This window comes from Anopheles ziemanni, chromosome 3 (assembly GCF_943734765.1).
Source record: "Anopheles ziemanni chromosome 3, idAnoZiCoDA_A2_x.2, whole genome shotgun sequence".
Taxonomy (NCBI): Eukaryota; Metazoa; Arthropoda; class Insecta; order Diptera; family Culicidae; genus Anopheles; species Anopheles ziemanni.
This window is the reverse complement of record NC_080706.1, coordinates 20,511,401-20,536,533: the sequence shown is the minus strand read 5'-3', so window position 1 is coordinate 20,536,533 and position 25,133 is coordinate 20,511,401. Positions and strand designations below refer to the sequence as shown.

The window sequence follows — 25,133 nt, the reverse complement described above, 5'->3', positions numbered from 1 at the left end:
CAACAGAGGAACAAATGAAAATGGAAAGGCAACAGGGTAGAATAACAAAATCAACGCCATCCGGTGGGGAAAAAATATATAAAAATGATCCCCCAAATGACATGGGCGGGGTGGGGGCGCAAAAAAACGTGTTCGCAAATGGTGGCGAATTTTCTGGCAAAGTTGAGCTGAAACCACGGCACTCCTGTCAACGCTTGTCCCCAGTCTCTCTCTTTGCCTCTCTATTTCCCGCTGTGTCCCGGAGGCCGTTAATTTTCCGCACCACGCGACGCACAGATTTCCACCACGGGGTGGCGAAGGTTTTAACATTTTCGTGTATGATGTACGGCCCAATCCGGCTGAGTCATCGCATGTCATCAACTTCGGTTTTCTTTTTCCTGTTTGCAACCAACGTTAGATACCGGAACGGGGACCATGATCTTTGGTTGCTGCTGTCGGCGTCAAAGTTGTTTGAAAAGTGGCTCCATTTTCATCTTCGCTCTTCGACGGAATTGCTCGTGCTCCAAATATGTCGCCTTATTTGATCAATGAAACACGGTGACAGAAGAGAACTACAAGTACGGAGCAAAATTGTACCAATGTCCAGAAACAGTCACGTTGAAACCGTTCAGGGACATCGGTGTTGAGTTGTGAGACGGCGTCGCGATGCATGAAGTTCATCCAGGGTTTAAACAACCCGCTTGAACTTGACGACGAACCCACCTGCTTGCCGAACGTTACCATGTCTCGGATGTCCGTGATCATGTTACCGACATCCGGTTTACAGTGGAGCTGCTAACGCAACACCGGCACCTAACGTGCGACAAACCCTGGACACGCCTTAACAAGTGTTGCATCTCGTAACCGGTTAGTCAAACAGCGCTACGTTACGGCGAAGCCCAGCGCTCGTCACCCGAACCCTTTACGGTGCAAAGCCTCAGGAAGGGCTTTGACTTTCCGCAGCGATCGGAGGTTCATCAATCGACCGTGGTGTGCGTGGTGTGCACCTCCGGGACGGGGCCATCTTGGGGGACAGGAGATTAAACATTACTGCCAACGCTCGCTCGTAGGCCCTTCCCATGGTCACCATAATGGCGAGAGTGAAAGTCGGGTGCAAGGGAACTGGTGCACCGTGGACACTGTGTATCGTTAATTGATTGCGGCGTTTTTGCGTCCTTCCCTACAACCGGCAGAAGAGACGAAGCCATCTCCATTACCATGTCGAGGGGGATCCGAGTGAATGGACATCGATCGAGCGGGGATGTTTGTTTCTCCAAAGATGAAGAAGATGTTGCTCGTCGAAGCTCGCGCAAGCAGCCCATGGTGTAACCATCGCGACCGTCCGTGGTTTTACTTTCGCACGGATGTAAATAAATGTTATGCGGTGCTTGATGAGCGACTATGCGCGGGGTGCTTTCGTCATGGGAGGCGTGAAGCATTGACATAAGAGAAAATGGTTCGACCGATCGAACCATTGAACTCGGTATTTTCATAAAGGAGATGAATGGGCTGGAAATAAACTGGTAGAAACGAGCCGGGAACCAAACCGGGAGGAACCGATGAAGTTATGCTTTTCGTATAAAGAGACTCACGATTTCTAGAACTAATCAATACTTTCTCTTCTTCTCATTTTCAGATTTGAATTTCCAACAAGTTAGTGGCGAGTGAAACCGAAGGAAGGGAGAGGCTCAAGAGGGAAGAAAGAATGTTCAGCATCCCCCCGAATGCTGCTGCATCAGACTTTAGAGTAGAGTTTTTGTGAAAACCGCCCTACCGGGACCGGAGCTTTCGGAAGCAGCAACCGCTTCCCTTCCGACCAGTAGTCGAATGTTAGAGCTAGCGTTCGACCAAAAAGCGTCAGCCAGAATGGCGCGCCTGCTAGCGATAGCGGCCCTAGCGGCCTGCATAGTGTTCCTTTGCCAAACGGCCCCCGTCCAGGGTCGTGTGATAGTGCGACGGCAGGCGGAAGAGTCTACCACGAGCGTCCCGACGCCGAACGAGGAAGCGGAGATGACGACGACAATGGTCGTTCCGACGAGCAAGGTGGCGACAACTCCACCACGACCAAACGATCGGTTCGAGCAGTTCCCGATCGACGGCGCGACGTCCGAGGGGATCTCCACCGGTTCGGGTGTGTCCGAGAGTGAGGACACCATGGCGTCCCTTTCGGAAACCGGTGAACAGCAGTCGAATGGCAGTGATGGCAACGAGGTGACGACACTACCGCCATCGTCCGCGCAAGAGACAAAAGAGTCCCAGGCCTCAGGCCCTAGCGCTTCGGAGGATGACGGTGCGAGCCTGATGTCCCGTTCGACCGCCGAACAGGGCTCGAGTGCTTCCGGTGCGAGCAGCCAACTATCGGAATCGGATGTTTCGGAGGACAGGGAAGATTCGACCGCCGTACCCACCGAATCGGTTGTCGCTAACGAAATCACCACACCGACGCCAACGGTTGCCCCGGTTCAAGCCGGTGAACCAGAATCGGAAAGTGTCTCCAGCGCCAGCGCAAGTGGTTCATCTGGTTCGTATGAACTGAGAACATCGGAAGCGGAGCTGTCCGGCGAGTCGGTGGCTGCCTCACAGTCGATCTCGAGTGGCGAAAGCCAGCCGCTCGGAGAAACTAATGAAGTACGCCAAGTGCCGGCCGTCTCGGAACTCGTTAATTCCACGGCACAAACCGTTCCCGAAGACCCCAAAACCGCCGACGAGGTCAGCACCGACGCCACCGTGGATAGCGGTACCGAGCGACCTGAAAGCGACCAGTCGGAGGTCGAAACGGTGCGCCCGGACGTCAGCACAGGTGGCGCAAATCTCACCGCAAGCGTCAGCGTGGACGAAGACGCCGAAACCGAGCGGTTCGACTTAAGTAGGTAAGTGAACAGCGGCGCACAGTCCGGAGATAACAATAAGGTCTCGTTTTAATCAGGGGGAGAGTGAGGGAAGCCACCAGAAGACGCGGTTTTGGGGCGGGCATTTAATGATGGATTGCTTCTTGACCAATGTGTTCCGAGCTTCCCAGTGCGGCCTAGTTTAACCGGCAGAGGAGGCGCCTTGGTTCAGCCAGCACGATTATAAACATCGACCACCGTTACTTGGCCGTATGGTTGGCCGGTAATGCCGGCGGTCCGCGGCAAGCAACAACAATGATCATCTAATTTCATTTCCTCTCGAAACCGAACGCACGAGATGTGAGCGGCCATGCAGGTTGCGTATGCGCGTGGCCTCGATTCTGCGCGCACTCGGTGGAAAGGAAAACCTCATGTTGGTGTTTGAAAATTTCGAGGAGGGGGAAAAATGCACACCTTACACCCTTCTAAGTGGCCTTCGCTTGAGGTATTATTCCGGCGACGCCTCTGGACAAAGATAATTTCACTCCCGAAGTAAAAAAAAAACGAGATGAAGATTTGTGTGAAAATTATTGACTCCAATCGATCGGCGAGCAATCTGATTCGTCTGTTCGCCGAGCGAAGAAAGAATGAGGAATGAGGTGGGATTTTGGGCATCCATATTTACCACCCTCCCACCCCCCCGTTCCTCCCCGGAGGAACGTGAGCTGGATGCTGCAAACCTCTTCGTGCAACCGGTACAACACATCAAATTTACACCGCTTCCAGCATTTCGCCTCGTTCCACGCTGAGTGCTTTCCGATCCGCGCCCGTCCGTTAATCGTTATCGGTGCCCCACCGGCGCGCATACATCAGGTGGCCAATTTCTCAATCAGCCCTGATTTTCCGACCAATTTTCACCACACGTTCGGGCAGGTTTTTCGTGCTGCTTCCGCGATTCCCGCTCTTCTTCTCTCGCGTTCGATATTTCCCTCGATCCTATTGTTCGATGCGATCTAAATTGTTCACTCAGTGTTCTTCTTCGTTTCTTTCCTTTATATCAACAATTTTATTTCGATGCTGCCACTTTTGGCACCATTTTCAGGTTGTGGTATGTGCATCTACCCTCCCCAATCGTTCCCCCCTCATCTTTGATCTCGTTTTCCTTCCAGCGACGATATAGCATGCTCCTTTATCCGGCGATCGCGATCTGTTTGATCTCTCCTTTTTTTTTCGTGCCGTGCATTGCGTCGGGTGGATTGAAAATGAATTGAAATTATGATAAAATTTAGCACACCACACACCGGCGCCACGCGTGCAAGTGTGAACGTTTCTTTTTTGAGTTTTTTTTGTTTTGTTGTGGTTGAACTAATTTCCGTTGTTCTTGTGTTCGTGGTTAGACACGGGAGGAGGGCTTCTCTTTCCTCATTGGTTCGCATGTCGGCTGACTTATCTCCGCTAGTACAATGTCGATTTATTTATGTTTTTCGTTGGCCTACCTCGACTTTGCTACCCTTCTTGTGCGAGCCCCTCCCGCCACTCCACGGTGTCCGGTGGTCCATTAGTGGCACACTTTATTTATGTTTGGGCACTGAAGGATGGAGAAAATGGCGTATAGTAAAACCAAACTTTCCCACCACCTGTACGGTGGCCGAGAGTTTTCGGGAAAGTTTAGTTTTCTTTCGATCCGTTCGATCGATTCGGAGGTGTTGTGGGTTTTTTTTCTTATTGTTGTAATTTATTTTAGGTTTGTTTTTGCGCGGTGTTTCTATTGCGTGCTGGATGTAAGGTCTGTTGGTCCCGATGGGTTTTTTTTTGTTATGGTAGTTTTTCCTGTTGTGCGTCAATGCTGTGGAAAGTGTGTCAGATGAAATTCAATTCATCTAATTGGCCAATATTCTTGGCATGGAAAGATTTTTATGATTAAAAATAGTACGAAAGGTCTGATTATTTAGAGAAAACTTTAAAAAAATTAAATAAAGCCTTTCAAAGATGGTAATTCATTTAATTGTGTTTCTAGAAAATAAAAGAGGAATGCTTGCTTTTATATAATTTTTTGTTGTACAGACGCCATTAACCTTATATTATCTAGAACAAATGTTGGTGTTATCTTGTAATTTTACTACCTTCAAGGTAAAACCAACAACAATACGAAAGCTTCAATCTTGTAAAATTGTTTGATCTTGAGTGAGTTGTAGATTGACTCTCCAGCACAGAAGACGTTAAAGCAAACTATATTGAATGATGCTTTCTAACCATGTAAAGTTAAAGGTTAAAGTAAGAAAGCTGATGCATTGTTGAAATTTCTACAAGATGGCATGGATCTTAACGATGTACTCTCCATTTTTTTTTCTATAAACGAATCGAACCGCACACCCTATAATTATTTATATAGACGTAAATTGTCGATCGAGGGAATTTACCGTTTCTGCCAAATGAACCATCAAACGATCCCATTTATGCTCCGATGGGAAGAAAATTTCATCCATAAGTGCATCAGAAATTGATTGCCCTTATCGGAAAAGTGGGAATGGTTTCAATTTAGTTATTTTTCTTTTCGCTCATGTTTGATTAGGCCCATTCACGTAAATGTTGATGTTACTGACTTTCTTTTCCACCGTCCGTAGGTACTCATCCCCATCGAACTTCTCGGAGGGCGGAATCGCACTGAATGGAAGCAGCGCGTCATCCGCCATCGGTGAAGAATTGTCAGATCTCGCTGAAAATAACGAGGCTAGCACGGAAGAGTCGGTACCGAGCACTACGGTACCGGCAGCGGTTGCATCGGACGATTTTGTTTCCCTTGATAGCATCCGTGCGAACGAAACCATTGAGACGAACAGCTCGCAATCGCTGGAACGATCGCAGCTCGAGACTACGACGTACGAGTTCGAATCGAATGAGGTGAACCGTAATCAGACGCAATCCGGACCAGATTTACCGGTGCCAACGCGCACCAAGAAGGGTAAGTTCCTGGACGTGGTGAACGAGGAGACGACCGAGGACAACGACATCAATGGGGCAGCGTGGGCCCTGGCGGGGATGCGCATGGTCGAGAGGAAACAGTCCGACGCGGGGCAGGCCGTGAGCGAGAGCACCGAGGTGGTGCGCGATGCCGGCGAGAATGTGGTGGCCAACAACACCCTCAAGCAGCTGATGGACTGGGCGATGATCATGCAGGAGGCGGACTTCGCGAACAGTTCGTTCGTGCGCTCGACGGTGGCGTCGGACGATGCGTCGGTGGCGGCGGGTAAGGATCGAAGGGTTTACGCGAACAAGGTCCCGAACGTCGAAGGGGCCGACGTGCTGAGTGAAGAGAACCGACTCACTGCCGTCGTGACGGAGGTCGCACCGAAGGGAGACGCTGGTGCCGGTACTGAGACGGAGGAAGCGAACGTGGTGGACACGACCTTCGTGCCATCGACGGATAAATCAGCCCGTCCGGAACCGCCGATCGATGCGGGTGCGGGGGAACTGGAAGACTTTGGTTTTGAGGATCGTTCCAGTACCACGACGATGACAAACGATGTAGTCGGTGGGGGTGTCAACGTTGTTCCAACGACCACCCGTCGCACGTACGAGGTTAGCGAAAATGTTGACGAAAGTGCGGAAACGGTAAGGAATCGTAACACACCCATGGTTCGGACATCAACCACGTCGCAGGTTGCGTCCAGCGGGATGGCCTTCGAGGACGTTCCCGTGACTACGTACTCTCCTTCATCACCAATTCTGAGGCGCACCGAGCAAACAACTCCACCGATGCCGCTGACCACGATGGTTACCAGAATTACAACCACCATGCCGGTGAGGCGTCCTGTGACCACACAGGACACTTCCTCGTTCACGACTACCGATATACCCGCGCGCGATACAACTTTGGTACCGTCAAGTGTCGCTATCACTACCACAATGATTTCGGGTCCCAGCAGTGAGCAACCACTGCGACAGGAGACTACCGGCTCTAGACCGTTGGACCAGGACACAACGGAGTCGTCGGAGGTATCCTTTAACCTGCTGAATCGTACCGAGTCCCAGACATCGGCCGTATCCACCATGGCGAGTATGACCACGGTGGTGCCAAATCTTTCCACGGTTACACTCTCGAACAACGTTGACACGGAAGACTCTCGAGATGCTGGGGAGGGTTCGATTGGACAGCTAGCCACCGGGGCCAGCACGGCGCGTTCCGATATTTCCCAGGTGACCACCACCACGGAGGACGCGACCGACGAGGACGTTGGTAAGGTCCCGATCGTGGTGGATGAAAAGCACGCGTACGACACTGTCACCACAACACTGGTGCCGATCACAGTCAGCACGACGATGTCCACTCCAACGACCACTGCTGCCGCAACATCTTCGGGCCAACCGGGAGCGGTTGGTATTTCCTCCGAAGCGTTCACCACACGGCGCACGATCGATCGTTCCATGACGACGACGGAACTATCCGAGGAGGAATCGGTCACCGAGGAGGACTACATCGACATGAACAACGTGTCCAACAACAACGGAGGCCCGGGACAGAGCCAACCGAAGGCGGAAGTGATTGGTGAACCGAAACAGGTTGACGGCACTACGGAGCAATCGCCGGGTGAACCGGCGGCCGAAGGAGACAACAGTGTGGTGGTGGCCGTTGTGGCCAGCATTGTGAGCGTGATCGTGGTGCTGCTGTTGATTGCGGCTTTCGTAAGTACCGCCCATTCCGTGCACTGGAGGAACCACCTACTGCTACTCTGCATCCGTGCGTGCAGATGTATGAAAGTGTTTTTGGTAGCGAGGATCGAGTGAATGAGCCTGTTGTCCTTTTTTCTGTTTATTTTTCGGGATTCTCCTTACGGGATGGATATCGTGTGTTTTTTAACCAGCGTTTTTATTTTACTGATTTTCCAAACCTCTTATTTATGGTGTGTACAATTCTCATGAGTTTCAGACTGTTGGTGATATGTGTGTGATAGAATCCAAAACAAAAATCCATGTCAATTGATTACTTTTCGTTGATGTGAGGATTTATAATATTTTTTCTAACTAAAATAATACAACATATCATGATTATTTATTTACATTTACTAACAAACCTTGTAAAAAGAACACAAGATAATATTTACTATGAACTAAATGGTTTGAGCCTTGTGTGAAATGAGAACAGGATTCGATCGAAGAGATTACTTCATTATGCTTACAATAAGCAGTATTTATAAATAGGCAAAATCTTTGATTTCCCCATTTTATAGTCTTCGAATATATAAAGGAACCCAATGGCGTCAGCTTAAACATTCGCCATTCTAAATCAAACACCTGTAAAAATGGTTCGTTTGTGCGGTTTGCTTGGATGGAAACTTTTCTTTATTTTCTCGACCCTATACTCCTTTTCCATCCTTCTCCTAAATCCTCCCGGACAACGAGTATGAACGCGTGCACATAGTGTAAATACCGGTTCCTAACCCTTCCGATCCGCGGACAGACAGGTGCACGCTTGCGCTGATCTAGATGTACTATCCGCCGTTGCAGATCGTGTTCCGCAAGCGCCAGAACCAGGTTTCATACGGGCAGCGGTGCCGACCGGTCGGGCTCGACGCGTACAGCCTGGACAACGTGTCGGTGTACAACAGCGTCCGCCGCAAGGGCAATACGGCGCGTATGTCGAAGCGCTCGTATGGCAACTCCGCCTTCGAGGATCCAAACTTCAAGACCAACCCATTGTCGGTGGCCGAGCTGGCGAACATCATCCAAAACAAGACGGCCATCTACGACGAGTTCAAGGAGATACCGAACGTGACGGCGCGTGCCGACGAGGTGCCGGAAGGTTGCGAAGATAAGAATCGGTAGGTTTACTTTTACCCAGCACGTGTGAGTGTGTGTCTTAGCGGGATGGTAACTAAATTCATCTTTTCTTTCACCGGTAGGTACGCAAATGTGGTCCCACTACCAGAAACACGTGTCCACTTGAAGCGTTTGAATAACGACGAAAAGACGGAGTACATCAATGCTAACTTCGTCAAGGTAATCGCGAGTAACCAAAGATTACGGGCTCTTCGGCGAACGGTTACTTCATACCTGTGTGCCTTTTCTTTTATAGGGCCCGAAAGACTCGGCCAACTACTACATTGCCTGCCAGGCACCGATGGAGAACACGATCAACGACTTCTGGCGCATGATCTGGGAGCAAAACTCCAAGGTGATCATCATGGCGACCGATCTGAGCGAGAATGGCGTCGAGAAGTGCGCCGAATACCTACCCCCGTCGGTAGTGCTGGACAACAGTCGCACGTTTGGTGATTTCCAGGTAGAATAACGCGCCCGATTTAGAGTGTCCCCACCTATAACCGCGTCCGGCGGTGTCCTTTTTATTCTATTTCCAGCTGACATTGAAGAGCCGTGAGAACAAGGAAAAGTACACCATCTCGACGGTGCATATGCGCCACGGGCCGAGCAATAACCTGCGGGAGGTCATGCACTTCTGGTATCAGTGGCCCGATACGGGCGTCCCGATCGACGAATCGTCCATCATCGGTATGCTGCTGGAGGCGCGCACGCATCTGAAGCTCTCACCCTCGGAGCTGGCCGAGTTTGCCACCATTGCTGAGGAGGAGAACGGCGACGCGACGCCCAGCAAGGCGGAACCGCAGGTCGCCGCAAACGGAACTGACAGTAGCAACAACAACAACAATAACAACAATGCCACCAGCAATGGAACGGCTGGCAAGGAACCGACGAGTATCGTCAGCAACGGCGGCACGAACACAATGGACAAGCACAAGTCGCTTCAGCGAACTCAGGGGTAAGCGTCACTGAGTTGGGCTAAGGGAATTTGGCATCGAAGGCGTTACTTATCGGGGTTTCCTTTACAGACCAATGACCGTTCACTGCTCACCCGGGACGGGACGCACCGGTACGCTGGTGGCGTGTGATATCGCCCTCCGGCTGCTGGAAGTTCCCCCCAGAACGGTGGATGTGCCGCAGATCGTGTACTACGTGCGACGAGGCCGCGCCAGTGCCGTCCGAACGCGGGAACAGTACGAGCTGATCTACCGGGTAAGATCTTTACTTTTCCCCGCTTTGCCTACGAACTTTCCTGTCTAACGAGCGATTTTTCTACTCCACTTCCAGGTGGCCAACGTGTACGCGACCAAACTAACGGGGCCTACCATAGAAACATAGGAAAGACTCATTTAAAATCAAGTATTGTGAGTACGTTCGACACACAGTCTCGGCGAGTGGCGGCGGGTGTGAAGGAGATCCTTTCCCTCGGTGTCTCCGCCGATGTTGGGAAACGGGATAGGAGGGAAAGACCACAATCTTGCGCGAATGCAATAGCGAAGCTGTGGGACCGTCGCTGGCCCCCTCAACATTTACTACCACACAGCAAAGAACTACCAGGGAAACCTACTGCTACTGCTACCAGTTGCATCTTTATGAAAGGGAACCACATGCTACTCGTTCGGAAACATTTAGCGATCGTTAATGATCGTGCCTTTCCCTGTCACCCTCTATCTATCTATCGCTATTTTTCCCTCCTCGCAGTCGTTGGATAGTCATCCTAATCCAGCTCAGGATGGTGGTGATGTTTGTTGTCGACTGTCAACAACGGTGTACAGAGACCGTGATATCACGATCATCCCGGGGTGGAAAGGTGACCGGTGTGTGAGAAAAAAAAGCAAAACGTATTCCGGTGTCGGGATTACTCATAATACTTGATTTTAATCTCTAGCCGGGTCTAGGGAAAATCCGTTCCGATATCATTCACCGATTCCTACCAAATGTTACGGTTGCAAACATTCCTACGCTGGAAATCGATTGGCTGATCGATCAGATTTTCGGCCTGATCACCTGATAACTGAGGCGCCTACGTACTGTAGCGAGAAGGACATTCCTTTCTCTGACTTTCTAAATCTCACCTTTACCACTGCTACGTTCCCAATTTGTTCTGTTGTTCGTCGGTAGTGGTTTGTTGTTCAGAGGTCTTTCCAACCGTTTGACGAGGGCGCAGGTTTGCTTTTATAGCGTCGTCTAACGACCCACCACCTCTACTCCACCACGTGCGATGCAGAGGAAGCTTGAAATAGGAAAATTTCGCTGTTCAGGAAACGCATCCGTCAACATCCTAGCGGCTCTTTCATGCGCGACGCGGTTGCCAGCAGAGATCGGGAGGGACTTTGTTTTGTTGCAATATAGGACATTTAGGAAATGGGCCACACCGTCCCATACATTTATCATCTATGACACTCGTTAGCTAGGTAAGGTTTACTTTAAGAAGAAGTCCCACCGTCTCTCTCCGGTTCGCCGTCCGGCCACGCGGTGGAACAGCTGGTTGGTAGATTTCACACTGGAACGTTTCCTGGACGAAGGACGACACGCAACGACCCGTTACGGCAGAGCCAGCATAAACATGGTAGGGGGTAGAGTAGCTATGAATTTACTTCGGACGAAAGATTTGATGAGATATGTGATACTTTAGCAAACGGGATATTTATACCGGAAAGGGTCAGACCTACAACTGTTGTATACACTCACACAGAATGTGTTGGAAGACGGAATATAGGGTATAGACAAGATGTTAACCTTAGGAAAAGAAAATTTGTTGAATTGATTTCACCTAAAAACTGGGCAAGGACGAGAGAAGTGAGGGAAATTAACGTATATAAACCCCTTTGTTTTCTGTACATTATCACGATCGCGTGTTACGTATGTATATGATACACCCATACCTGATGTTTGTCTGATACACACCTAAAGCTAGCGCAAATTTCATTATTTGTAATGGCTGAATGTAATCGTATTTCAATTTTTTTGTTTTGATTTTGTTTTTTTTTTGTAATTGTTGTTCCTCTCAATTTTTCAACAATCAAGGTCTATGGTACCGTTCAAAAATATAGTTTGTTAAAGCTACACAAAGAATGAAACAACGACGCACAAACGAGCGCGATCATCAGCTGATGATCGAACAAATAGCAAACACACAAATGGTGTAACAAAAGAAAAGAACTAATACTATTTGTGGAAAATAATCTCAAAAAATGGTACGAAAAAGACGAGAACCAAAATTCTAAACAAAAAATGTGTAGAATGCAGAAGTTGAAGCAACGTGAAAGAGATTTCTCTCCGGTTCGCTTGGAGGCGTGTAGATATTCCTTCCGAGCGGATTTTGAAACAAAGGTGACAAAAATGAATCCAAATATATAAGCGGCACGAATCGAACGTTACTAGGAGCAGGGAAAACGATATTAACTATAATCGCAAACATATTTGGGTGCTATTGTGGGCGTGGTAGACGAGTACGCGTTTCGGTGCTTGTGCCGAAACGGGTTCACCTTTCTAGAGTCTATTTGAATGTAATTCCTAAGCGTACGCGATTAGTTGCTGACCAGCAGAGAGGCAAAGCAATATTAGAAAAAAAAATATTATTCCGTAAAAAATAACTCAAATTTGTTTTTTTTTGTGTGTTGGAAGGTTGATTGTTTTAATGAACTCTAATGTAAATAATTTGTTTGTAATATGAATACGTCCGAACATTTAAAACACTATATCACACAATATAGGGTCTTACAGAAAATAAAAGAAACAATCGGCATTGAGACGAACATTAAAAGATTTTGCCACTTCTCACAAGGTACTGCATTACAATGAACGCCATGATTGCAACGGCAACGTACTTAATTATGCGTACATTCGCCCTCTCCACACCCTGAACTGTCCGAATGATGGTATTGTTCAGTTCGAACACTTTACGACTCTCCTCCAGCATCCGTTGGCGTGTTTCTCCATCCAGCCGGACACCAAACTCATCGACCACCTTCCTTAGGCGTTGCTTCAGCTCGTAGATGCTATGATCCTCGAACGTTGTCAGGGCGGCGCCTTCTGTCGATCCTTCCCCACGCCGGAACGGATTTATTCTCCGCCCCTGTGAACGTCTTTTTTGCAAAATCTGACCACCGGAAAGTAACCCCATGTACAGATGGTACACGTACGCCAGCAGTAGGTTTGGATTTTCCAGCTCAATCCGGTGCAGATGCTCCAGGTAGGCACGTACTTCCGGCTTTGGTGTGTGTCGCTCTTTCCACCCGTCGCCCAGATAGAACTGAAGATCCTGCTCGAACTGTGCGGACCGGTGGAGGACCGGTGGGAGGAAATCGTCCGGAACACGCTGTTCGAGGTGCTTGAACACATCGTAGAATATCAATAATCCTTCGGCCCACACTCGGCTATCGTAGAGGGCTTGAGAAACGATTTTAGATCAGATTTGTGTTAAATTATAATTTGTCATCGAATCGAAGTGGAGATTATACTTACCGAAGGCTAGTTTTGCATTTACAAGCGCATCGCTTACACTGTGAATGTCTCTCGTTGCAATGCGTAATTGCTTCGAAAAGGGAATGCTTTCGGCCATTTCACTTTACACCGATTGGTTTTAGGATGTTGTTCTGTTCAGATCACAGGGATAAATGACTATGATTTAAATGGTTAACCATAACAAAGAATCAGCTGTGTTGCGGGCGTCTCCTGGACAAAGTGTTTACTTTTTTTTCGTTTTTCAAAACAATCATGCAGTTACGCGTTACTAGCGTTACTAACTGAGTCAGATGCGTTTATACTGTGGTGTTCGGGGCAGGTTGCAGCTGTTGTAGGGTTCTTGGGGTAAATGTCATTTGTTTTGATGTTTTTCTCAAATATCCGCGTGTTTGTATCGCTGTTCGGAAAATAAACAACAAATAATCGATTTTCCGACGCGTCGCACGAAGATGGGTAAAACCAGCAAAGATAAGCGAGATATTTATTATAGACTTGCGAAGGAGGAAGGTTGGCGTGCCCGTAGTGCGTACAAGCTGCTGCACATCGATGAAGTGTTTCATATTTTTGATGGTAAGTGTTGCCTTCTCTACTAAAAACAAAATCCTAACATGGGTTGCTTTTCTGCCCTAAGGTGTTACTCGTGCCGTCGATCTGTGTGCTGCTCCCGGAAGCTGGAGCCAAGTGCTTTCAAGAAGGCTGTACGAAACGCGAGAACCGAAAGATCGGGATGAGGTGAAGATTATCGCTGTCGATCTGCAGGCGATGGGACCGCTGCCGGGCATCATACAGCTACAGGGCGACATCACCAAGCTCAGCACGGCCCAGGCGATCATAGAACACTTCGGCGAAGGAAAGAAGGCGCAGTTGGTCGTTTGTGATGGTGCTCCGGATGTAACGGGGTTGCACGATATCGACGAGTACATCCAGTCCCAGCTGCTGCTCGCTGCGCTCAGCATTACCACGCACGTGCTCACGCTCGGTGGTACCTTTGTTGCGAAAATCTTCCGTGGAAAGGACACCAGCTTGCTCTACTCGCAGTTGAGAATATTCTTCTCCCGTGTCACCATCGCCAAACCGCCCAGCTCGCGCAATTCCAGCATCGAAGCGTTTGTGGTGTGCGAAGACTATAAGCCACCGGAGGGGTACGTGCCGCAACTGATCGATCCCATGCTGGATGATGTGCAGAAAATTGCCTGCGAAACGGGATCACCGGTGAACCGGGCGATTGTTCCATTCCTGGTATGCGGAGATTTGCGTGTATTTGATTCGGATATGTCGTACAGTTTAAATGTAAGTAAGAAGTTGATTTTTCTTCTGATTGACATGAATGTGTAGATTTTATTTCTGCTTTCTTCTCTCACAGATCGATCCGGAGAAGGGCTACGAATACCGCGACGTGGTACAGAAACCCTTGTCACCTGCGTACAGCGAGGTTTTGGAGCGAATGAAGACAACTTCCCTAAAGCACGGTAGCATAAAGGTTGAGGCGGACAAAAAGATGGACTAAAAACTGGCACTTTTACGAAACAAACTAGATGGTTATGATAATTTTTTTTGCAGCATAATAAATATTTCCATGGTATGTAAACGAATTAAACAAGTTCTACTTGCTTCGGAATGTTTTTTTTTCTTTATCCCAGGAATATTGAGGTCGTTTAAGCCTGTGAAATATGTATCTACGAATATTTTATTCGCGCACTTTGCATTCTGCTGTGGTCGTAAACAGAGGATGTAATGAAAGCGATAACAATTTAACCCTCTCCCAGCAGTGGATTTGTCGATGCTATCGGTAAGCGCTTTGAATTAAATGGTCCTTAAAGAAACCATAATTCACCCGGGCCGACATCGTGGACGGGACGGATACGGGTGTTCCCATTATTATGTCCACATGACTAGCTTAATCGTCCACCCGATGGGTTTGATAGCGCTGATTAACGCGAGATGCACAGCCAAACCACCTCCGCTCCGCGCTTTACATTTAATGCACCCTAATGGGTGGGCGGCTAATTGCATACTTTATTTTACACCATTTACATACATCTCACATCAACATTACACACTAATGGCTCATAATTATTTGCATAATTGCTTTTGGGAAGGCTTGAACAATAGTTTGTAGTACAATCTTAGCACAAATGTCCCAAATCATGGGCAGATGAGGTAACTCGCGACCGGCGATCGGTGGTAACGATAAAAAATGAAAGTATGTACTTTTCTAGGAATTGAGTTAATGATTATCGTGGGTGAGTGAGACATTGAGCCGGATCCATTTTATTTCTCCTAAAATAAAAGTGACTTTGGATGTTTCTTTAGTAACTTACCTGCTTTTTTGCACTTCGATCACAAGCGACACATAAGTTGTCATAATTGAATGCATCAAGATAATTCAACGAGAACTGAATTTATTCATTTTTTGCTGTTCACCCATCAGTTAAAAAAACAGGTTTTGCAGCATTTGCATTTTTATTGCAACAACTGTTTTGTTTTGCTCGCACAGCTGGTGCATTACTGAATTTGAAGCAAAATAAATGTGACGATGTTTATTGGTATGGCTCCTGGCTCGGTAAATTATCAGGACTCTATAATTTTTCGCTTTTAACGCCCTCCCCCTAGTGCCACCGTCCCCGTTGGTACAAAAATGTTTCAACTTAATTGGCTGATATTTCATCCCGAGATAATGTTCCCGGCGTTACCACTCGATCATAGCAAACCACGGCATTAACCTTCGTCCTGCGCAAGCCGAGACATCAGTGTCCAAGCAGAAGCATCTTTTTCATCCTTTTTATCCAGCGCCCTGTGGTTTCCTTTCTTTTATTCATTTTCAGCTCGAAATCGAAACCCTACCCTTTCGGATCATCGGCGATCGGCTGACCGGCGGTAAAACAACCAATTAACACCTGTAAAACACGACATTCCGACGTACATACATACGCTGCGTGGTTGTTTGCTCATTAATGCAGAAACCGTTGCATGTGATTTGATGCGAAGGGATTTTTCTGCTTTTTTCATTTCTTTCAAAAAAACGAGAAAAAGTTAAAAACGCTCCTGTTCCAGGTGCCAGCAAGTGTCGGACAATGGTAAACCCAAATTGCAATTGGTGTGAAACAGTTCAAAATGAAAAAAAGAATCCAGCCTGAAACAAAAGTCCTGAAAAGTTCGGGAAATGTCAAAAGAGAAGGAAAAACAGTGGGTAGAAAAACATTCGCATAACATTACAATCGGCGCATTTGACAAAGGCAACAATAATTTGGTAAATGCATCATCCATCCATTAACATCAAACGAATCAATCGAAACCAAGCAGAAAAGGTAAATCATTATCGATGATAATGGAAACCCACTTGCCCCTACCGAGCGATGCGGATATTCCGTGGGGAAATTTTTATTTTACATATTTTCTCTTTCGACTTTTTGCATTTTCCACCCGTTCTTGTATGCTTTTGGGAGTGGGTAAAAAGAAAAACGAGATAATCTATGAAATAATAATTCATATTAAAATTACCCTCATTGCGTGCGTTACATAATTATTCTTGCTTGTCTTGCCGCCACCGTTTCGTTCTTGCCATCAGCTTACCAGCCCATGCTTCATTTTAAATAGCCATTCCATTATCCTTCCACCACGTTCAATATGGAGATATGGCAAAATGTGTTGCCTTCCCGGCTGACTTTAATCAATCAATTATCATACGCTAGTTGATGAATTTAATCCGACACCGCTTTTAACATCACCTTGGTAACATTGTTTCTATCCGTTGCCTACTCAGCTCCTATAGCTTTTGCTATGTATCCTTCGTTTCTCTTATGTGTTCCAGTTTGCAAAAAGTTCTTATTTTTATTCCTGCTCCTGACGTCACTCAGCTCCCCAAGCACATTCGACCCAGGCGCAGACGATGCAGAAGCGCACGGTGGTGGTGCTAATTACCCTTAACAGTTGTTTCATCCTATTTCCTACTCTTGATCCTCGCACCTCGTCTGCTTCCGTGTGGCTTTTCGCAAGTTTCCCCATCATTTAACCTTCGCCGCTGTCTTGCCCTCCCTCTCTACATACGCGCTACATGCCACCCCTTGATCGACATTTTTTTTGCCCGCTTCCTTTCTTCATTCACATTCCTTCAGGGCTTCCATTCGCTTAGCTCAGCTTCTTCAAGTGCTTTTTGCTCATTCTTAATCTATCGCTCGCGTTGTACCCAGTCATATGCATGCACACTTGCCAACCAGCCGTCTCGCTGGAATGGCGAATCATGTTTTACCTTTTTTCCCATTTGCAAGAACTCAACCTCCCAGGAGGCGAGCGAAAGACGACGTAAAACAGAGGAGGAGAGTACGTTCGCGGGAAGCGAACTATGAACTTTTTCTCATGTTTTTGGGATTGGGCGTAATTTTTTGTTTTTTTTTTGTTTTAAACATTTATTTCCAGTTTGTCCATTCTGGCTTTCCTAATGCGAAGTTTGACGATCTTCTGGCGCTTATCTAGATTACATCCTTTCTTTTGCTCTTAACTGACAGATGGGATTCCGATTTGGGGTCGTTGTCGTCGTTTCGCGAGAGCGTTATTTCCGCCCGAGATCCGTCCGACTAGATTGTCAAGTGGTTTTGTGGTATTTAGCAGGAGTTCGCGTGGTTTTCGTTTAGTGTTCGTTCTAGTTTCAGTTATTTTATAATTTATTTTTCGTGTGTTGTAAAGAACTGATCAGTTACATTTTTAAATTTATCTCACAGCTTTTTGTTCGATTACATACGGGCTGGTTTATGCATCTAGTTGAAACATATTCTTTATTGCTTTTCTTCTTTTCACTAAAATTCTCTTGGTTTTGTTACAGACTCGACTCACTTATTTCTTACGTTTCAGTCTGTTTTAATAACCCCTCCATCCAACTCGCTACTAGCTAAGGGATCTATTTTTCCATTTTTAAATCGAATGAATCCATCTTATTCACGTTTCATCCACGTTTTGTTCATCTGGCGCGGGCAAAGGAATGATTGATGCCCTGTGCAGATATTTATCATACACTAATTTGACATCTCATTTAATGATCATTTAAACAAATTGTTGCGCTTCGATCTTTTGGTCCGTTTTCCGTAGCGCTGAAAAATTGCGGGCAAATGGTCAAACATTCTAATTATTTTTATTTTCATCCTCCCAAAACCGTCCACCTATTAGCTGGATGTGGTTAATTAATTAGTGCACTTAAGCAAAGGGAAAACGAACGCCTTCCGTTCCGCTCAAGCGACCGATCATCTGCAACCCGCCATGATCGTTCGGATTGATCTCTCGATGGCCGAAGGCTTTCAACCCCCCCTTCCTGCATCCATCCGCTGCGAGTTCAATGAATTGAGGATGCGCAAAAACGCATCAACATCGTGCAGTGGAGTGCACTTTGGAAGCAAGAAATAAAAAAAAAGTGTCCTCCCATCTTCTACTGATCGCCGAGCCGGGCCCAGCGGGAATGCAACGCCGAAACAAAACTGAAACGATCGCGGGGAAGGAAGGGCGGCGGAAAGCGAACCCACTGGCGGACAAAACGAGAAATTATTCCACTCACTCCTAATGACCACTGATAGTTCACTCCGGGCGGGCGGATTTCGGGCTAATGCCGTGCCTCGGAGGGTCTTCCAACACGACGAAGACGCCGACGACGACGACGACGACGGTAACTTAAACCGCACGCATTGCAATCTCTTCTTTCGCTCTCTTCCAGTTTCCACGTTCACGTCGGTTTCCTTTCGGTGTGCATCTTTAAGCCACCGAGGAGAAGAAGGTACTATAATATAATGCAAACACGCCTCGAGATAAAGAAGCGAAATGCAAAAGAAGAATGCAAAAGCGCCCTCTTCCAGCATTCCACGTGCGGCCCGGGCGATCCAGTCGACGCGATTGCATCCATTCGTAATTTCTCCCAAGTTCCTGGGGGGGGGGGGGGGGAGGCTGGCTCGGGGAAGGTACCAGATGAGGCATGCAATGTCTCTTCCTTGGTGGATTCCTCGACCCACCGTACTCCACGCTGTCCCTTTCGCCGAGATACCTAGAATCCGTGGTGAGACCGAAGAATACTGAGGATGAGATCTCGACCAACATCATCTTCTCACGCGTTGGGGCTAGCAGCGGTCATTGGGATAGGGATGCATCCCATTCGATGCCATTCTCACTCTTGGGCCTCCCAACTCACCAACATCCGTCATCGGCGAGCAGCACAAACTGCGCTACGAGAACAACCGGTTCTCCGGGACTTTGAAGGCGCACGGCCATATACTTACGATTCCCTGGACCAACTCCACTTCTCAACCCCTCGCTGGGGAGGCAATTCACCGTTTCATCCCCTTCCAATTCTCCCGCGCCAGGCGGCCACGCATACCAAAGCGAAGGAGTGCAAGCTTTGGCCGGCTTACCTTGCGCCCTCGGAAGACTCGGAACTCGATGGCAGCTTCCAGGAAATCCAGCGGCCCAACGTTGGATACGATCGTGGTTCACCTCGCGGACCTCGCGGGACTTCTCGGGCAAAGATTTTGACAGTTCCGAGTCACCACCGCACGTTTCGCTTGTGGTGCTCTCTTTCGTCCCCCCACTTCAGAACTTTGGCCGACCAGGAAGGGATTGTAATGTTGAGCCGGCGGAAACGGTGACGAATCGGTACCGGTGGGCCGCTCCAAACGGAATGGGGAGCTCGATGTTGGAGCGCGGGTTTGTGCTCGTGTGCCTGATCTGGTTTTTTCTTTCTTTCGCTCCAAAAAAGAGACACCTTATCGGCCCATCTTGCCGCAACGGGCGATACTAGTTGTTTTTATTCTACCTTTTACCAAAGTCCCCCCCTCCCATGTGGTAGGGAATTTCGTTTCCCTTTTTTTCTCTCATTCCACACACGCGCCCGTGTGTGTGTGTGCGCGCGCGGGAAGACGAAGGATTCTTCTGGCGATCCGTCCTGTCAAAGCATCTGCCGGTCGGTTCTTTGTCGTTCGCTCGATTATCCTCGACAGCAGGCTTCACAATACCGAATGCGAATGCGGTTTTGGGAAAACGGATTTGCAAAACGATCCCCAGCATTGAACTGGGGCCGCTTTGTGCGAATGCAGAAGAGGGGAAAAAGAAAAACGCGAGATTAAAGGATGCGATTTCACACTGGGTGATCATTTGCATCGCTTTGGAGGCTTGGGATTGTATTTTTTTCGAATGTATTTTGAATGATATATATTTTTTTGCGCTTGTCCACACACGATCATGCAGTGCGAAATGGCGAGAGAATAATGCGCTCGGGAAAGGTGCATACAAAGTGTTGATCGGTCGACAGTGGAGTGGAAAAAAGAAAACAAATGAAGAGAACAACACCAACAACAACCGAACGGATCGGGTTGGCCAATGCGATGACTCTGGACTTATGTTTGCTTCAAATTTGAGCTCAGTGTCGTTTATTGAACAATTTTTGCCTTTTCATCGGTAGCTTTTGCTTCCTTTCCTCTTATGTCTAACGCTATTTTTAACATTTATTTTAACCAATTCGTTACTCTAATACCATTTTCAATTGTTTACCCCAACCCTTCGCTAACCAGCTGCTGCCCTTCTCCCGTGCGATGCACTTTAGCCGTTTTTATTTTATTTTATTTTACTTTATTTGCTTTCTATCGATTGTATTCCGTTGCGTTTTGTATTTCTTTTCACGTGCGCCACGCTCCTATTGGTTTCCTTAACTTTTCTCACACGTACTTGTTGCCTATTTGCCACCATACTAACGGGGTACGGGATGAGAATTTATTTATTTACCAACAGTACAAACCGGTCGCCTTCTCCTCTATACACATACACGATTGAGCCATTTATGAAATTGTAGAATGTTTTCGTTATCCGTGGTTACTTGCAATTGGGTTTACTTCATGTTGCTTTTATCTACATCTATAACGAAACATACCGGATAAAAACATATATGGAAAAATACCGCATGATATTCCATCATATTTTACAAGTATCTTCTACAAGGATTGCGTTATGTGTTTGTGCGCGAATGGCTTTATTTTCTCCTTTTCACCAGTTTCCATCCACCACGTTTGCATTGTTGAATCAATTTTTTATACCATAGTGCCGATTCCATCCACTTCCGGCCAACTTCATGGGGCGGGTGGGGCAGAGGGTTCATCACTTCAGCGCGTGCCCGCGTCCTTGTGTTTACATAAATTATGTAGACCGCTCATATTAATCATGTTTTTTGTGGTTTAATTTTTCATTGTGAGATTCTTTTTATCATAGCAGGCTTGCTCGGGTGTGTGTGTGTGTCTGTGTGTTTTGCTGGTGAGTGTTTTATTTTTTATTTCTATCGCAGCTTTTTCGCTCGTTCGTTCGCTCGTTCGTTCATCAGTGTTTTTGATGTTTGACAATCGTTCAATTAATTTTCTCATGCTTCACCGTCCATTGTTCTTCACTTCTCTTTACGTGTACTTGCGGGTGTGTGTGTACGAGTGATTTTTCGCTTTCTCACTTATCATTGGGTCGATCCAATCAATTGCCCACTACGCCACTACGGCGCCATTATCAGTTGCAACCCTCCTGGTGTCAGGTGCAGGCTGCTGTCAATTGATACGTTTTGTGCGATCCGCCCAGTTTGCCGCTCCAACACCATCACACCATTCTCCCGCCCTTGCCAGCGGTACGCAACATAAATCCCACGAAGAAGGAAGAAAAACAAAACCCAACTTGGAAAGCTTCCGCGGGAACAATGTCCAAGTTTTTCGCACCACAATTAAACGCTGCAGCATTCCATCAAAGTCGGCCGGCTTGCTGAAAAACGGGGATGACAGGCAGGCAAACAGAATGTCAGAAAAAGGGCAAAAAATTAGATTCCATTGCCAACACTTGCCACTGCCTTCGTGCACATTTCCAACGCCAGCCAGCAGGCGGGTCAGCGCAAGTTCGAATTATTCACTTCAGCTTCAGCGACTCGATAAAAATGGATGACTTTTTTGTCACTGTTAATGTTTTGTACTTTTCCCCGCTCTCGGGACGTATTTTAAACACCATCCCATGAATCCCATTTGTTGAATTTCCATTTCCATTCCCGACCGACTCGCCAACTATCCTTTCGTAAACCCATTCCCTTTCCCCCGCATATTGTGTGAATGTTGTGTCTGGCACGGGAAATAGATTGCCACCACCCGGAAATCAAACCATCAAACTCGCCCACCCCATTTCCCTTTGCTTCCCACCCGAATTATCCATCCACCCCGGGAGAGGAGCTTTCACTGGTTTATTTGTTTTGAAAAATTGGTTCCGCTTCAGAATGTTCTTGGACAGAAAGGCGAATTCGATACCGAGATGGGTGGGATTTTGGGAAACAAAAAACCGAAAACTTGTTCGTTTCGTTTCTGTGGGGAAGGGAGCGGATGGAAGGGTAAGGTGGAGGTCGTTTCCTGTTTTTCGTAGAACGAAACTAAATCGTAACTTATGGATCCTGTCGTCCCCGAGCGCCCTCCTCAAAGCGTGCATTCAGATGATACAAAACTGGAATTTTCCTGCTAACGAATCCTGCCTCCTTTATCCGCGTCCAAACCGACGGTGAGGAAGGTGGGCTTAAACCATTCATCCGGCTCAAACTTCGTCCATCATCAACGATGCACAAATTGTTACTTGGCTTAGAAATGCTTAATCACAACTATAATGCCAGCCCGGAGAGTAAAAGCTCGACGCAAAGAAATGCAATGCAAAACATGCCACAGTTGGGGGTGACTCTTTCCTTCCTCCCCTTCTCCCCATTGGGGTAATATTACCAAACTACTTCAAAAGAATACTTGGCTACATTTTCCCACCACACTTTGTTCACGCCTGACGAGCTGCATTTCTTGAAGGAGAGCATTCGAGTGCGCTGGCGTTCGGTGAAGCGCTGATCAAAACCGCCGGTTGGACGAAGCTTAAAGCATCGCTGAAGGCCAGTGATATTGGCCTGGTTGAGTAACAGCAACATTAATGCGCTAATAAGACCACGGCCACCACCGTTTGCGTCCCTTCGGGCTAGTGTTTCATCTGCTTTCTCGAGTATTTGATGTAATTGGAAGTTTTCGCTCCGCCAACTCGGGAGTTTTGTTGGGGAAAGGATGAGGACGAATTGAATTCCTCGATAGAATCGCGTCCGAATCCGTAAGCATTTTTCCCGAGCAAAACCCGTCCACGTTTCCCTGTTTGTCCTTGGTTCTATTTTTATTTTGTTCTGTTTTGGAAGGTTTTTTTTCCCCCGCCCGATGCTCAAGAGAACTTCCACGGTGGCGTGTGACAAAGTTGCGATTGCGCTTCCTTCTAATCCCGTCCGGTGCCAGCGAAAAGCCCTGACTGTGGCCCATGCCCTCGGGGGCCGGAATCGGATTCCGTTTCAATTTGTTCGCGCCCCTGACGCTCGCACAAGCGGCCCTCCTCGCGCGAAGCCATCCTCGAGCGGACGTCGGCAAAGGGATTCGGGATGCAGGAAATGCAATCGCTCGACGGATCATTTCGCTTCTGGTGCCTTCATCATTGTCGCTTCGTTTCCCTTTCTTTTTTTAGTAAGCTTTTCCCTCGGGCAGGCTTTTTCTGCGAGCGGCAATAGAAATGGGTCACGTCGTCCCGCTGTCCTAGTGGTGTCGCATTTTTCCTTCTTGTCTTTCTTTGGAAAACCGTCCTTTTTTATTCCGCTAGTTTCCCACTGAAATTGGCCTTGTTCGTCTTACAGTGGGCCCCCCCGGGGCACAGACTGTAGGTTTATTTTGTCTCTTCACTTGCATTTCGTCAATTCAGACACGGAGTGTCGTACGGAAGCGACGGAAGACCGTTAAGGACACGCCGGGACTCATTTTGAAGGTCGTAATAAAGTAATGCAATTGGACAAACGCTGTGTCTTTTCCGAGGATGAAAGCACTTCCTTTTTTAATTGGACTAAAATTATCGCTCCGAAGGTAACTAAAGGAAAAAACACAAACAGAAATATTCGCTAGAGGATCCTTATGCAAAACGACTATTCTCCCTGGGAGATGCTGATGTATTTATTTTGGAACTTTGTTTTTCCATTAACATTCTTCTTCTTCTTTTTTTTCTTCTTTTCTATCTTAATTAAGGTTTGCTGCAAATGTAAGTTTTCATTGGACAAATTAAAAACAGTTTCACGAAACTCACACCGACAATATGCAACTTATACGAGACACTCGTATATTGACTAATTTAATTGCTTGAAAGATTCTTAGATTGTACAATTCTGCTTAAGTACTCAACACGTTTCTCTCATTGGTCCATGTTACTTTCCTTTCTCGTTAATCCGTCATCAACAGGACGTCCCGGAAAACCGGTTAGTTCTGAAATGCAATTCAATTTGTAACAAAAAAGTGTAGCAAGAACATCGCCGGATTGAATGGGGATCCATGTTAGAATGCTAATTAAGCAAAAATAAATAACGGATTTACATTTCATCATAGCCGGGCGGTAAAGAGAATCGGAGAAAAGGGAAATTTTCCCCCATTGCTGTACTTATAACGATGCAGGAAAGGATGCAGAAATGCAAAAATTGCGTTGACTCACCGTAAGGGGGGACGAAAAGTAGGCCAAACTCATCATCATTCGGTCTTACTCCTGGGGGAAATTTTGCCTCGACAAAAGCAACGTGCAGTGGTGCAAGTTGGATAGGATTTTTATTCTTAAAAAAAGGGATGTATAGAAAGGATCACTTAGCGGAACCTCACTTCAAACTTCCGCCCCATCGGGTGGCTTGCGTCATCTGTGTTTCGCTGTCATTTGTCAGGTTTTATTTTCATCACTTTTTATTATCCGTTCCGCACACCACTCCATCACTGCTACCCTTCCAACACAATCACGAGCGTGTCAATAAACCCTTTCATTGAAGAATAAACTCCGATGGGTGTGGAATATCTTCGGAACTGAATAAAAATAAAATATTGAAAATAAGTGGCAAAGTTTTCACCGGAAGCTTCTCATTCTCGGGGATGCTGACAGAGTTCGATCGAAGTAAGCTAAATAAAAGAGAGGTAAAACAGCCACATATAAACACACACACACATACCCATATCTTTCCTGGGAAGTGGAACG

The 25,133-nt window shown here is 47.2% G+C and overlaps 3 protein-coding genes across 3 annotated transcripts; 2 read left to right on the top strand and 1 right to left on the bottom strand.

Moving 5' to 3' along the window:
- The first annotated feature begins 1,806 nt into the window (after positions 1–1,806).
- LOC131284311 (uncharacterized) lies at positions 1,807–9,962 on the top strand. The gene is made up of 8 exons (XM_058313166.1): positions 1,807–2,849; positions 5,432–7,490; positions 8,292–8,626; positions 8,708–8,804; positions 8,881–9,087; positions 9,164–9,582; positions 9,653–9,836; positions 9,912–9,962. Exons 1-8 carry the CDS (start codon positions 1,807–1,809, stop codon positions 9,960–9,962), a joined length of 4,395 nt encoding a protein of 1,464 aa, XP_058169149.1.
- Positions 9,963–12,336: 2,374 nt separating this feature from the next.
- Positions 12,337–13,231, bottom strand: LOC131287986 (uncharacterized). Its single transcript, XM_058317081.1, has 2 exons — positions 13,092–13,231; positions 12,337–13,016 (listed from the first exon to the last, which is right to left on the bottom strand). The coding sequence occupies exons 1-2, from the start codon at positions 13,186–13,188 to the stop codon at positions 12,385–12,387; spliced, it is 729 nt and encodes a 242-aa protein (XP_058173064.1). The 5' UTR covers positions 13,189–13,231; the 3' UTR covers positions 12,337–12,384.
- A 309-nt stretch (positions 13,232–13,540) lies between these two features.
- On the top strand, positions 13,541–14,615 carry LOC131287160 (putative tRNA (cytidine(32)/guanosine(34)-2'-O)-methyltransferase 1). The gene is made up of 3 exons (XM_058316184.1): positions 13,541–13,661; positions 13,723–14,381; positions 14,455–14,615. The coding sequence occupies exons 1-3, from the start codon at positions 13,541–13,543 to the stop codon at positions 14,596–14,598; spliced, it is 924 nt and encodes a 307-aa protein (XP_058172167.1). The 3' UTR covers positions 14,599–14,615.
- Positions 14,616–25,133: the final 10,518 nt, after the last annotated feature.